At 43.7% G+C, this 12,797-nt stretch overlaps 1 protein-coding gene across 3 annotated transcripts in view; it reads left to right on the top strand.

Annotated features, from left to right (window-relative positions):
* Positions 1-4,951, top strand: part of DLGAP4 (DLG associated protein 4) — a 300,448-nt gene extending 295,497 nt beyond the window's left edge. For all 3 annotated transcript variants that reach the window (XM_069752301.1, XM_069752302.1, XM_069752303.1), the window contains 2 exons: positions 307-459; positions 3,330-4,951. In XM_069752301.1, the coding sequence (XP_069608402.1) occupies positions 307-459; positions 3,330-3,554 (378 nt within the window). In that variant the 3' untranslated portion in view covers positions 3,555-4,951. The remainder of the gene's footprint in view (positions 1-306; positions 460-3,329) is intronic.
* The last annotated feature ends 7,846 nt before the right edge of the window (positions 4,952-12,797 follow it).

Raw genomic sequence — 12,797 nt, 5'->3', positions numbered from 1 at the left:
CCATGTTGTTTAATAATGCAGTACATGGACATATTGGTGCAGGGGGTCAGTGCTAGAGTAATGTGGAAGGAGCAGGAGAGTCTGAAGACATTTGCCACCCCTGGCACACTGATGGACATGTGGCACTATCTAGAAGAGTGGGTTTAGCTGAGCTGCACAGCTGATCTCACTGTGGTGAGAGGGCTGTATAGGTCTCAGCATGTTGAATGTTTTATTAATGTTTTCATGTTTTTCTAGATGGAATGGTGGAAAAGGAATGATTTTAGAAAGGGGGGAAAAAAATTGACACTTTCTTCTTCTTTCTAGAACCCTAACTCGAACCCACGTCCATCAGCACAGGACCTTGCCGGATTTTGGGACCTGTTGCAGCTTTCCATAGAAGATATTAGCATGAAATTTGATGAACTCTTCCAGCTCAAGGCCAACGGATGGGCGTTTAGCGAGACAACCGATAGAAATGTAATTACAGGACTTAACGGTTCTAGAGTTTTTTCCCAAAATCTGAATTAAAAATTGTGTACTGTGCCATAAAATAAAAGCTTGTACTCCTTTGTTAAATTCACAGGCTTTCCTGTACACCACCCCAGTATATGTTTACTATGCTGCTCTGATTACGTGTTTGTCTACCCATAGGATTGCTGCAGCCACTTACTGACTTCAGAGGTCTTGTGTTGTTCTTACTAGCTTCTTGAAGGAAATGATCTTTTCTTAAATCCCCCTGATCTAGATGTAAGGCCACAATCACACGTTGAGTATTGGGTCCGTATTTTACATCAGTATTTGTAAGCCAAAACCAGGAGTGGGTGCTAAATAGTGGTGACGTGTTTCTATAATTTTACTCTGCCTGTTCCACTCCTGGTTTTGGTTTACAAATACTGAGGTAAAATACTGAACATGTGAACATATGTATTTCTCTCTAAAGCCAGTTTCATACTTCCAACATTCATGGTCCTAACAATGGCCAAATCAGTCGCCGGCTTTCCGGTCTTTAACACAACAGTCTCATACATGCCTATTAAGCTGAGTTTGGGTCGAGATGTGTGGCCGGTCCAGACATCATGGTCTGTACTCATACTGTGAATTTTGGAAGGATGAAACTGATCGAAAGCTGGCCATAAGCATTAGATACTTATTTGGCCCTCATCATCCCTTAGAGCAGTGTTCCCCAACTCCAGTCCTCAAGGCCCACCAACAGAGCATGTTTTCAGGATTTCCTTTGTATTGCACAGGTAAGGCTGGTTTCACACTTGCGTTGGGCAGAGCTGCGGTGGGCTGCGTAGTTCCTCTGTTAAGCCCTGCCCACTGCTGCACCTCTTCCATTCGACTCCACCTACGTCAGCGTGCATCCTGCATACCTATCTTTAACATTGAGTACGCAGGCCATGCGCCGACCTGAACAATATGCAACATGTTGCGTTCGGCACAGTATCAAAATGACACGTGCGGAGGCATCCGCATACATTCACATAGCCTGCATACCCAATGTTAAAGATGGGTACGCAGGACGCACACAGAGCTGAATGGAAGATGTGTGGCAGTGGGTGGGACATAACAGGAACTCTGCAGCTCTGCCCAACGCAAGTGTGAAACCAGCCTAATGCAATTATCACTTGGGCAAGACTAAGGAGGTCCTGAAAACATGACCTGTTGGTGGGCCTTGAGGACTGGAGTTGGGTACCACTGCCTTAGATGTCGTCACTGCTAGACACCTGATTAAAATGCAACTATCCATTCCTCTTTCCCGAATACTTGCAGTCAGGAGGTCTTAATACACATTATATGGCTGACTTGTCACATCAAAATTGTCTGATTTGAATAACAAGTCTCTTGTGAATAACTATTATCTATTGATCTGTGTATTAACTGTAATGCTGAACAAGACATTAGCATGGTAAAAATGTGTCATGGCATTACACAATCCATGATCCTTACATACTAAAAACCTTTAAGGCAATTAAATATCAACATACCGTAATAAAATACACAGGACACGTTGACTTTTAAATGGAAGATTTGGCCATGGCATTTATTAAATTTAAATATATAACTTATAAACCATACATCAGCTTAGCCAAAGCTCAAGCCCGTTAACCATTTACTATCATGCTGTCCATTCAGTTCCCTGAATGACTTACCCACAGGCCCATGACGAAATAAAAGTAAGGGAGGGTGGGGCAGCACTTTAGGTATGGCAGTGATGAGCAATGACAACTTCCCTCATAGCTGCCCCCTCTTTATCCCTTCAGTCCATACTTTGTTTACATTAGCCTGTCCTATCGGCGCACTTCACTCAGCGACGTGCAGCTGACTGGACAGGCCCACCACCAATGTCTGTACTCAAAATATACATAAATAAAAATGGCGGGAAAACTCTATCCCACCACAAATGAACCCTTAAGGGAAGCTGTACCTGGGGCCTGGCAATGCCATGTTTTTCTTGCCCTTCCTGGGTCCATCATTGAGTCTCCACCACTGTTCAGTGCTGTAGGGCTCTTCCTGGCACAGGGGATTTCCGAAACTGGAAAACACCTTATAGGAAATGTATAAAAAAACTGGATGTTAGTGGCAGTAAGCACTATCATGATTTGTGCCTACATAATGTGAGAAACCCCTGCATCTGCTGTGTAAAAAGCTAATCAGTTCACTAAAATAACCTTTTTATGTTTACCTTGAATGGGTGGCATGTAATACTAAATTTCCACTATGGCAAGTGTAGAATCTGCCTGTCGTTCCCTTCCCTTCCCTTCATCAGTCAGGGGATTACCATGGGAAAGAGTTACCTTCGCTTGTCAACTCATTTAACAGAAACAACCACACAGAATTTTAACCAAAGTGCAAAACCAAATGAATATTCCAGAAAAATATTAGAAAATAGAAAACCATTTCCATGCTGTGCCATCTAAACTCTGGGCACATGGAGAATACGGCCTGGGTAAAACGATGCCATCACTAAGTATTTGGACACATTTGCTTCTCTCCATATGTCTTTTCATTAGCACAGTACCCTTCATGCATGACTTGGCCCTGACATTTTTCCAAATTCACACACATACTGCACTCCCCTCTTAGCAGCTGCTGCCCGCTTTCTTCCCAGTGTTTCCTTCATTCTATCTTTACAATTTAAATACATTTTTTATTTTAGTCTTTGTCCTGTCGTAACTTATGGCTGGAGCTGATAATGTGAATAATTAATCATACATAATCTGAAACCCTGGCATGGACCGGGACCGTTGTTATGATCTCAATATTAAAAATGTTTCTATATTGCACTGTATAATTAAAAAAAATAGAATTAGTATAAAGTCTAATCCTCTTTATGTATTTTACAGGAGATAAAAAGACCCCCGCCCCCTGTGCCAAAGAAGCCAGCCCGACCCAAGCCTCCCCTAAGTCGTGACAAGGCACCAGGCCCCTCCAATAGTGACAAGCAGCGACAAGAAGCCCGTAAAAGGCTGATGGCAGCCAAACGAGCAGCCTCGGTGCGCCAGAATTCTGCTACAGAGAGTGCGGACAGCATCGAGATCTACGTGCCAGAGGCACAGACGCGGCTCTGAGGGAGAGAGCCTCTGGTGTGCCAATAATGGGGGGGGAATGGAAGGTCTTGGCAACTATAGACTTACTGACAGACTCAAGTAGGAGACACAGGGAGAAAGGCACAAGAGCACGCTAAATCTAGGCGGCTAAACCTGCCAGGCACACGGTGCTGTCAGGAGGTTTCCACAGATGGCGTGCCAGGACTTTTCAAACTAATTATTCTTAAAATTAAGGAGATTCTTTTTCTTGTCTGTGTGGGGAAGAGACCCTAAAACGGAAGGTTTTTTGGAAGGGGTATCCCTGTTATGCAGCCCCACTACCCCTCTCCCTATCTGGGCCGAGGCAATAAGGCACCCCAAAATCTCACAATTGCACAAAGACTGCACCCTGGTTTTGGACGGTCCGCCATCTTTGTATCACCCCCCTTCCCCCCCACTTGTCTGTTATAAGTAGCACCTATCGCAATAAGGAACAAACCCTATCCCGAGCATCCCTCTCCTCTTTACGAAGGAGCATGCGGTTGTACGGTTCCGATTAAACGCTTGCTCCGACAGCCCCAAATTTCATCTTTTGGAGTAGACTGACTGCTTGCGATGCATTGTTCTATTTAGTACACATACACTTTGCTGTGTGGCGTAGGGCGATGCAGTACTCTGTAGCTCTGCACCATGTCAGGCTCTGCTTTGCACTGCCATGCGTTGCTGACTTCACTAGCGGAGGATTATATTTTTGTGCTAATGTCGTTTTGATTTAGACCCAGATTAAATGAAGACTATATCATTGCTGTCCGTCTAGTCTGCGAGTTAGGTCAGCAATGTGATGAGAAACAAAGCACACTGTACGATATCGCATACCCGTACACTAATGGTGACCCCACTAACTGTACCGATGCATAGTATCTCAATACATGGACAGTTTGCTCATGGCACTTGATGCTGAGAAGCTCTATACATTACCTTGCTGCGCTGTATACCGATGCTGAGTACCTGTTCACCAGTAATATGCAACATTGTTGTAGGATATGGATTTTCTATACACTAACGAAAACAGGTCATTGTGTAGTGATACCAAGTATCCTATTCTCATAACTCCCATCCACATGTAGACATAATGGTGATGTTAATGAGCAGGTCAGACTGTCTAATGATGCGGAGTATCATACATTGATGACATCATGAACTCCTTTTTCCCCACCCACTTCCTTGATGACATCACTTAAGATTTGCAGGTTTCTTCCCCACTGGACACGGGACAGAAGTGAACTTCACATTTTGCAGACGTGGAAACAGGATTTTTAGGACAAAAAAAACAAACAAACGTTTAAATAATAAAATAAAAAAAATCTGGTGTTTTGAAATTTTGGAAAAAAATATATCTATTCCTAGGGACGCACCCAATAAAGAGCAATAGAGCCTGATATGTGGGATTGACTGTATTCATGCTGTGCCTGGAATAAGGGATTTGTAGCAAAGCAGGCCCGTTGTATAAGGCCCTGTCTATTTATAAATGTATTTTACACTTAACTCTATTATGCATCCCGTTCCGATATCCGCTGAAATGATGTCACATAAGTGGGTGGAGTTACTGACTACTTTGCGGACTAAACATGCCAAAAATCTGGGTTGCTCATATTTCCTCTGTCCGTGGCAGTGAGACTGTGATGTTCTGTGGACGATGCATCCAGCGAGATGTAATCACACAAAGGGCTATTTATATTTTAAAGATCTATTCTAAATCTTCAGATGGGTCACACTGGCGAGCAAGTATTGTGTCCAGTTTGTAAATCTCATGCATGGTGTTTTTTTTTTTTTTTTTTTTTTTACATATATAACATTATCACAATTTGACACCAGAGGTTACAGTTCACACATAGATCTCCTTTATTTTATTTTATTTTTTTGTTAATGGAGGGTAAAACAACCCCCTGATCCTGTCGAGCTTTTAGAACTAATATTGGGTTTGTTTACACCGCTATTGTACCGTTACGCCATGCAATGTGCAATTTGATTTATGTAATTTTAAAGCGTTTTCCATAAAAAAAACTTTTTTTTTTCTCCCCTCTATCCTGGGAACAGTGCCACACTTGTCCATGGGCAACATCTGGAATAGTAGCTCGCCTAAAAAATCCCAAACGGCGCCTGGTCCGTCCCATCCTATTTGTTATTGGCTAGTAATATGGTGATTACCTGCCTGTGCAGAACTCCTTTTACAGTTACCATACATTGTTAGGAAGCAAAAAAGTGAGGAATTGATCAAAGGGTCATTTTGTGGTGGTGAAGGAGAAAGCAAACACCATCTCCTGTCATGAGTGGGAAAACCAAGTGCTATAATAGGGGGCTCCTTTTGATTGTTGTCATGTAGCCTTTTTTTCTTCTATGTGCTTCTCTGTTAGAGCCTCAAAATTAGGCCATGAACAAGTGTGGCACAAAAAAAGATCCTTTTTGCTAAACAAACCCTTTAAGGTCTCCATCTTCATATGACCTGTCCTGTAATGTAATATATTGATTGATACTACAGTGCATTCATTATGATACAGAAGTTTGCCAACAAAACATCTAGAAAATATTGTCTGGCAAAGACTCCATGTATTTCAATGCCTTGCACGGATTCTCTAGCATTGCTCCTGTTCATATCAGGAAGTGACAATGATGCCTTTTCATGCAAAAGTAGGCAATGCTGGAGAACCCAATTTTAAAGAGGTACTCCTATCTTAAAGATCCTATTCCAATATGTATTAGTAATAATTAATTACAAAAACCTCCAACTAGAAATGTAGTATAGGTTTTCTGCATCGCTATGCCTCTTTTCCTCATGTGCAGGCATTGCAGGACCTTGGGTATCCATGGTTACGACCACGAGCAACTTGCTTGCTAACTGTCACTATATCAGTGGTCGTAACCATGGATACTGAAGGTCCTGCAATGCCTGCACATGAGGAAAGAGACATAGCGAAACAGAAAACCTATACTGCATTTCTAATTGGAGATATTTGCTAATATTATAATTTCTATTATTATACCTACTACTTATTGGGATAGGATCTTGGTGATGGGAGTGCCCCTTTAAGTCATGCTTATTCAAATTTAAAGGGGCTGTCCAAGATGGCTGCATTCTTCCAAAAACTGCACCATGCCTGTCTGCCAATTGTGTGTGGCATTGCAGCTTTGGCTCATTCATTTCATTGGCGCAGCGCTGCAATACCAGATAAAACCAGACAGAGTTGACGCTACTTTTGGAATACATTGGTAATATTTTTCTAATCCTCAAACCCCTTTCAAGTCTTAGTATGCCTTGTCAGTCGTCAGTGATTTTGGGTATACGTTGATGTGCAGTGTTCTATGTGCAGCAGAGCCACAAAAACTCACCTCTTCTGCAAATTAAGGATTTTCTCAAAGGGGTTGCCTGAGGGGGAAAAATGGTCTGTTTGGAGGACAGTTCCTGCAGACCTTTTTTCTATTCAGAGACCACCTCTTCTTTCTATTTGGGTGATGCATCTAGACTTGCCCCTACAAGCTGTTGTAACATGCTACTCAATTCAATTTGTCATTAGTCTTGTTCAATAGTTCCTGCTCCCAGAGACTTCATAATTACCAAGTTTAATTTAAAATTTCGGTAACATATTTAAGCATTGTTTAAATTAGGAGATGTAATAATCACTTTTAATAAAGGGATTAAAAACACCGGCTACAAAATAACATTATTTTGCCGAAAAGCTCTCGTCCCCTCATCCATATATACTGTATCATATTTTCTTTTTTTTTTTTTGCTATGCAATAGATCTTTATTTTTGTGACTTGCATATATTGCAATTTACTATATATTTTTTGTGGGATTGTAGCCCTATATATAACTTTTGATATTTAATACAAGAATATAGATCTACTTTTTGCAAGTATGCTCTAGGGCAGTGTTCCCCAACTCCGGTCCTCAAGAGCCACCAACAGGTCATGTTTTCAGGATTTCCTTAGTATTGCACAGGTGATAATTGCATCACCTGTGCAATACTAAGGAAATCCTGAAAACATGACCTGTTGGTGGCTCTTGAGGACCGGAGTTGGGGAACACTGCTCTAGGGCATATTGAATTACAGAACCTATGGTACTGCAATGTGTTTTCTTGCATATTATAGTATGTAAGGGTAGTAGGATTCTGGAAAGTCCATCTCAAAGTTTGCCCATCTAGCACCAAGCAATTGACACAATTTTGCTGTGAACTTCTATATCCAGCAGATAAACCAATTTGGGGGCAAATGTCCTCCAATTTTACATGGAGGCACATAGCAAATTTTTGCTAGCCATAGGAGAAATAATATTGCCATGTTTCCATCACTCGAATGTGGATTAAAAGGAACTGTGTCTCTGTGGATAAGGCTGTGTGCACACATTCAGTATTTGGTGAAGTTTTTTTTTTACCTCGGTTTTACTTTTCCTCTGTCCCACTCCTGATATTGCCTTACAAATACTTAGTTAAAATATTGAATGTGTGAACATGGCTGAGGAGTGACATCTGACACCCATAGATGAATAAGGGATCTGTTTAATGCAGGGGTGGGGATCCTCAGGCCCCAGGGCCATTTACGGCTCTCGATGACAATTTATCAGGCCCCCGAGCAGATTCTCAGGGACCGCATTCTTGGGCAGGGAGCTGTATTTTGATTACAACCAGCTCAGTAATTTCTACTTGCTCTGTTAGCACACAGTGTTCACTACTGAACACTGAAGGGCATGCAATGAAAGATTACGTCCTGAAACCAGTGCCAGTCAGGATGCACTTTGTGGGCGGAGTTTGTACGGCCCCCGAAGGATGATATAAATATCCAAAAGGCCCTTGGCAGAAAAAAGGTTCCCCAGCCCTGATTTAATGTATACACTGAGCTTTTTCATGAGCCACGAGCTTTTGAAATACTTATGATAGATCAGCTTAAAGGAAACTATATAGTCCATCACCTAAAGCCTTCTATGGAATTCATTTAGGCTATGTGCACACGTTGCGGAAATTGCTGCGGATCCACAGCTGCGGGTCCGCAGCAGTTTCCCATGAGTTTACAGTACAATGTAAACCTATGGGAAACCGAAAACGCTGTGCCCATGATGCGGAAAAAAACATGCGGAAACACAGCAGTTTACATTCCGCAGCATGTCAATTCTTTGTGCAGAATCTGTAGCGGTTTTACAGCTGCTCTATAATAGAAAACTGCAGTGGAATCCGCACAAAAACCACGGTAAATCCGCAGAAAAGACACTGTGTTTTTGACCTGCGGATTTATCGAATCCGCTGTGGAAAAATGCGCAGAGGACCATTCTACATGTGCACATAGCCTTAAAGGGGTTGCCTAACATGGAACACTTTTTTTTTTGCATGAATGTTTTCAAAACCATGGAGACATACTCCCTTTCTGCGCTGTCCAAATGTCAACATAACTGCTGAAGTCTGTGATTGACTGGAGCGGTCAGATGATTAAAGTACGGTATTTCAAAGGCTTGTTTTCTGATGATGCCGTCTTCTAGTCACCTGGCCCCAGTAGCCAATCTCTGGCTTTAGAAATGCTATTGACACTTTTTCTGAGCAAGAGCAGGTTTCCTGAGCGGCCTATGGAAGTCATGGGAGTCATAGTCTATATGCAATTTTTTTATTTATTTTTTTTCTTTTTCCCAACTGCCTGTCTAAGGGTATGTTTCGACGGTCAGTATTCGCTGCGGATTGGACGCTGTGCACAAGCCAGTCTGCATCATCCAGATGTTACAGCGAAGTGGTTGGTATTTTATGAAATCCCATCTCCACTATGCTTGCAGGGACACCTTCTTAGACGTTAGGCTGCGTGTCCACGTTCAGGATGGCCGGCGGTATCGTCGGAGCGGCAAATCCACTCTGCGGTAAGCCCCGCCCCCTTTCTGGGACGCGATGATGCCGGATGTGTTCACTGCACACATCCGGGATCATCGCTCCCCACCATAGGGCCCTGTGCTATATCTTGCGGCGACGCAGCGTCGCCGCAAGATATACGGACATGCTGCGATCTGAAAAGACGCGCAGCATGTCCGGTGTCGCAGGGCCGCCGCGTGCTTGTTACCACGCATAGTGGAGACGGGATTTCATTAAATCCCCTCCACTATGCTGTAACATCTGGATGCTGCGTGTCTGACGCTGCGGCTCTATGCAGCGTCAGACATGCAGCGATTACTGCACGTGGAAACATACCCTCAGAGGGTCAGCTGCTCAGACCCAAATCTGAGCTGATTTATTAATGCAAGTCATACAGCCATCTTTAGGGACTTTTCATGCTTTACTCTGTGTATATAGTTGAAGTGTAACTGCTCTCCCAAATTCCCATAAATAAGGGGTTGAGGTGGGCGAGAGAGGACATCTTCAACTGTATTGGGGGGGATGTGCACCAACAGTGGTGAAAATAAGTATTTGATACACTGCAAATTTTGCAAGTTTTCCCACCTACGAAGATTAGAGGGGTCTGTAATTTTTTTTGATTGTAGGTACACCTCCAACTGCGAGAGACAGAGTGTAAAAATAAAGACCAGAAAATCAAATTGTGTAACAATGACTTTATTAATTGGCATTTTATTGCATGAAATAAGTATTTGATATAATCAAAAAGCAGAACTTAATACTTGGTACTAGAGTTGAGCGACCTTGACCTTTTTAGAGTCGAGCCGGGTTTCGCGAAACCCGACTATCTCAAAAGTCGGGTCGAGTGAAATCGGCCGATTATGACGTAAAGTCGGGATCGACCGAAACACGAAACCCAATGCAAGTCAATGGGGCAGCATAGTCGGCAGTGAGTGGGGGCAAGGAAAACACCTAGAGTGCCCATTTTAATGTCAAAACCATCCATTCTTCTTAATGAAGCTTGTCAAGCGTAATTTACCTTATAATAATTGGAAGGCATTTGAAATTGGGGGTCATTTGGCTAAAGTTGTGGTGGGTAGGGCTGGTTCAAGTAATTAGTGGGCCCAGGAAATCTGGACCACGTCACGGCAGTGGAGCAGGGAGAGGTAAGTATTTCAACTTTGCAAGTGCTGTGAACCTGAGCAAGCAGGGGGGGCCCACTCGTTGGCATTGGCACTGGCACAGGGCCCCTCAAAGTACAGCGGTGTGTTTGCACGGCGGGGGCGCCTCCCACCGGCAGCAACACTTTTGCGTACTATGAGAGGCCCTGTGCCAGTGACGTCGCCAACTAGTCCCCCCCCCCCCCCCACCTGATGAAGGAACCTGCACTTTCATCTGCACCTTCCTCTTTGTCCCCGTGTAAGGTGGTATGGTATGCGGGAAGAGCAACCTGACTTTCAGCAGGGTCACAATGTTGTTGTGTAGCGTGCACGGGGAATGTTGCGTTATGGGTCAATGTACCAGCAGACTCATCTATCACTGGCTGGGCAATGGGCAGGATGAGGAGGAAACACAGATATAGGCCCAAAGAATAAAGTTGGCTAAATGCAGTTCAAAATTGGTAACACAGGAATAACCAGGGGGCATTGCAGTGGAGGACAACTGGAATGAGAGGCTGACACAGAGAGTAGGCCCAAATCAGTAAGTAGTCGAAATGCAGTTCAAAATTGGCAACCGTAGTAAACAGGCGGCACAGCTTTGTTCAGTGGAGGAGAACAGCAAGGAGTGGCACACACCGATAGTAGGCCCCAACCCAACTAGTAGGCCAAATGCAGTCTAACATTAACAACTACTCAACGAGCGCCTGAAAACGGAATTTCAGGACAGGAAACCAGGAGAACAGCAAGGAGTGGCAGACACCGATAGTAGGCCCCAAACCAACTAGTACGCCAAATGCAGTTGTTCCGTTTAACCACAATTTAATGAGAGCCTGAAGATAGAAGTTCAGGAAAGGCAACCTGGAGAACACCTTGGAGTGGAACACACCATCTCTCTACACCCCATAGCCAATTTGTAGGCCTAATGCAGCGTAGTTTCCAACAACTACTAAACGAGAGCATGAAGATCGAAGCATTGGCGAGGAAACCTGGGGAACACCTTGGAGTGGAACACACCATCTCTCTACACCCCATACCCAATTTGTAGGCCTAATGCAGCGTAGTTTCCAACAACTACTAAACGAGAGCATGAAGATCGAAGCATTGGCGAGGAAACCTGGGGAACACCTTGGAGTGGAACACACCATCTCTCTACACCCCATACCCAATTTGTAGGCCTAATGCAGCGTAGTTTCCAACAACTACTAAACGAGAGCCGGAAGATCGAAGCTCAGGAAAGGCAACCTGGAGAACACCTTGGAGTGGAACACACCATCTCTCTACACCCCATACCCAATTTGTAGGCCTAATGCAGTGTAGTTTCCAAGAACTACTAAACGAGAGCCGGAAGATCGAAGCTCAGGAAAGGCAACCTGGAGAACACCTTGGAGTGGAACACACCATCTCTCTACACCCCATACCCAATTTGTAGGCCTAATGCAGCATAGTTTCCAACAACTACTAAACGAGAGCATGAAGATCGAAGCATTGGCGAGGAAACCTGGGGAACACCTTGGAGTGGAACACACCATCTCTCTACACCCCATACCCAATTTGTAGGCCTAATGCAGCGTAGTTTCCAACAACTACTAAACGAGAGCCGGAAGATCGAAGCTCAGGAAAGGCAACCTGGAGAACACCTTGGAGTGTAACACACCATCTCTCTACACCCCATACCCAATTTGTAGGCCTAATGCAGTGTAGCTTTCTACAACTACTAAACGAGAGTCGGAAGACCGAAGCAATGGCAAGGAAACCTGGGGAACACCTTGGAGTGTAACACACCATCTCTCTCCACCCCATACCCAATTTGTAGGCCTAATGCAGCCTACTTTCCGACAACTACTAAACGAGAGCATGAAGATCGAAGCTCAGGAAAGGCAACCTGGGGAACACCTTGGAGTGTAACAAACCCTCTCTCTACACCACGTAAGGGCTGATTCTTAGGAAGGAAGGCTGTCAGAAAGAAGCAGGGCGCGTCCGAGGGTGATTATATTCTTATTAGGTATATACTCACCCTCGGACGCGCCCTGCTTCTTTATTTGTAATGAATGTTTATTTGCAATGTGGTTTTGACTTACTCTATTTTTTTGGTAAATAATGATTTTATTATGTTCATTGTTTTGCATCTTCTTGGCAATAATATAAAGAAGACGCGACAGGACAACACTCGGTGGATGCCATATCTGTGTTTTAAATTGAAAAAAACTTTCAGTTAATACTTGCAGGAGAAAGTTATTGTAGCTGGTGGCCATTTTTAGTACT

Source organism: Ranitomeya imitator, chromosome 2 (assembly GCF_032444005.1).
Source record: "Ranitomeya imitator isolate aRanImi1 chromosome 2, aRanImi1.pri, whole genome shotgun sequence".
Taxonomy (NCBI): Eukaryota; Metazoa; Chordata; class Amphibia; order Anura; family Dendrobatidae; genus Ranitomeya; species Ranitomeya imitator.
Note: the sequence above shows the minus strand (reverse complement) of the source record. Positions and strands in the feature narration are given on the sequence as shown.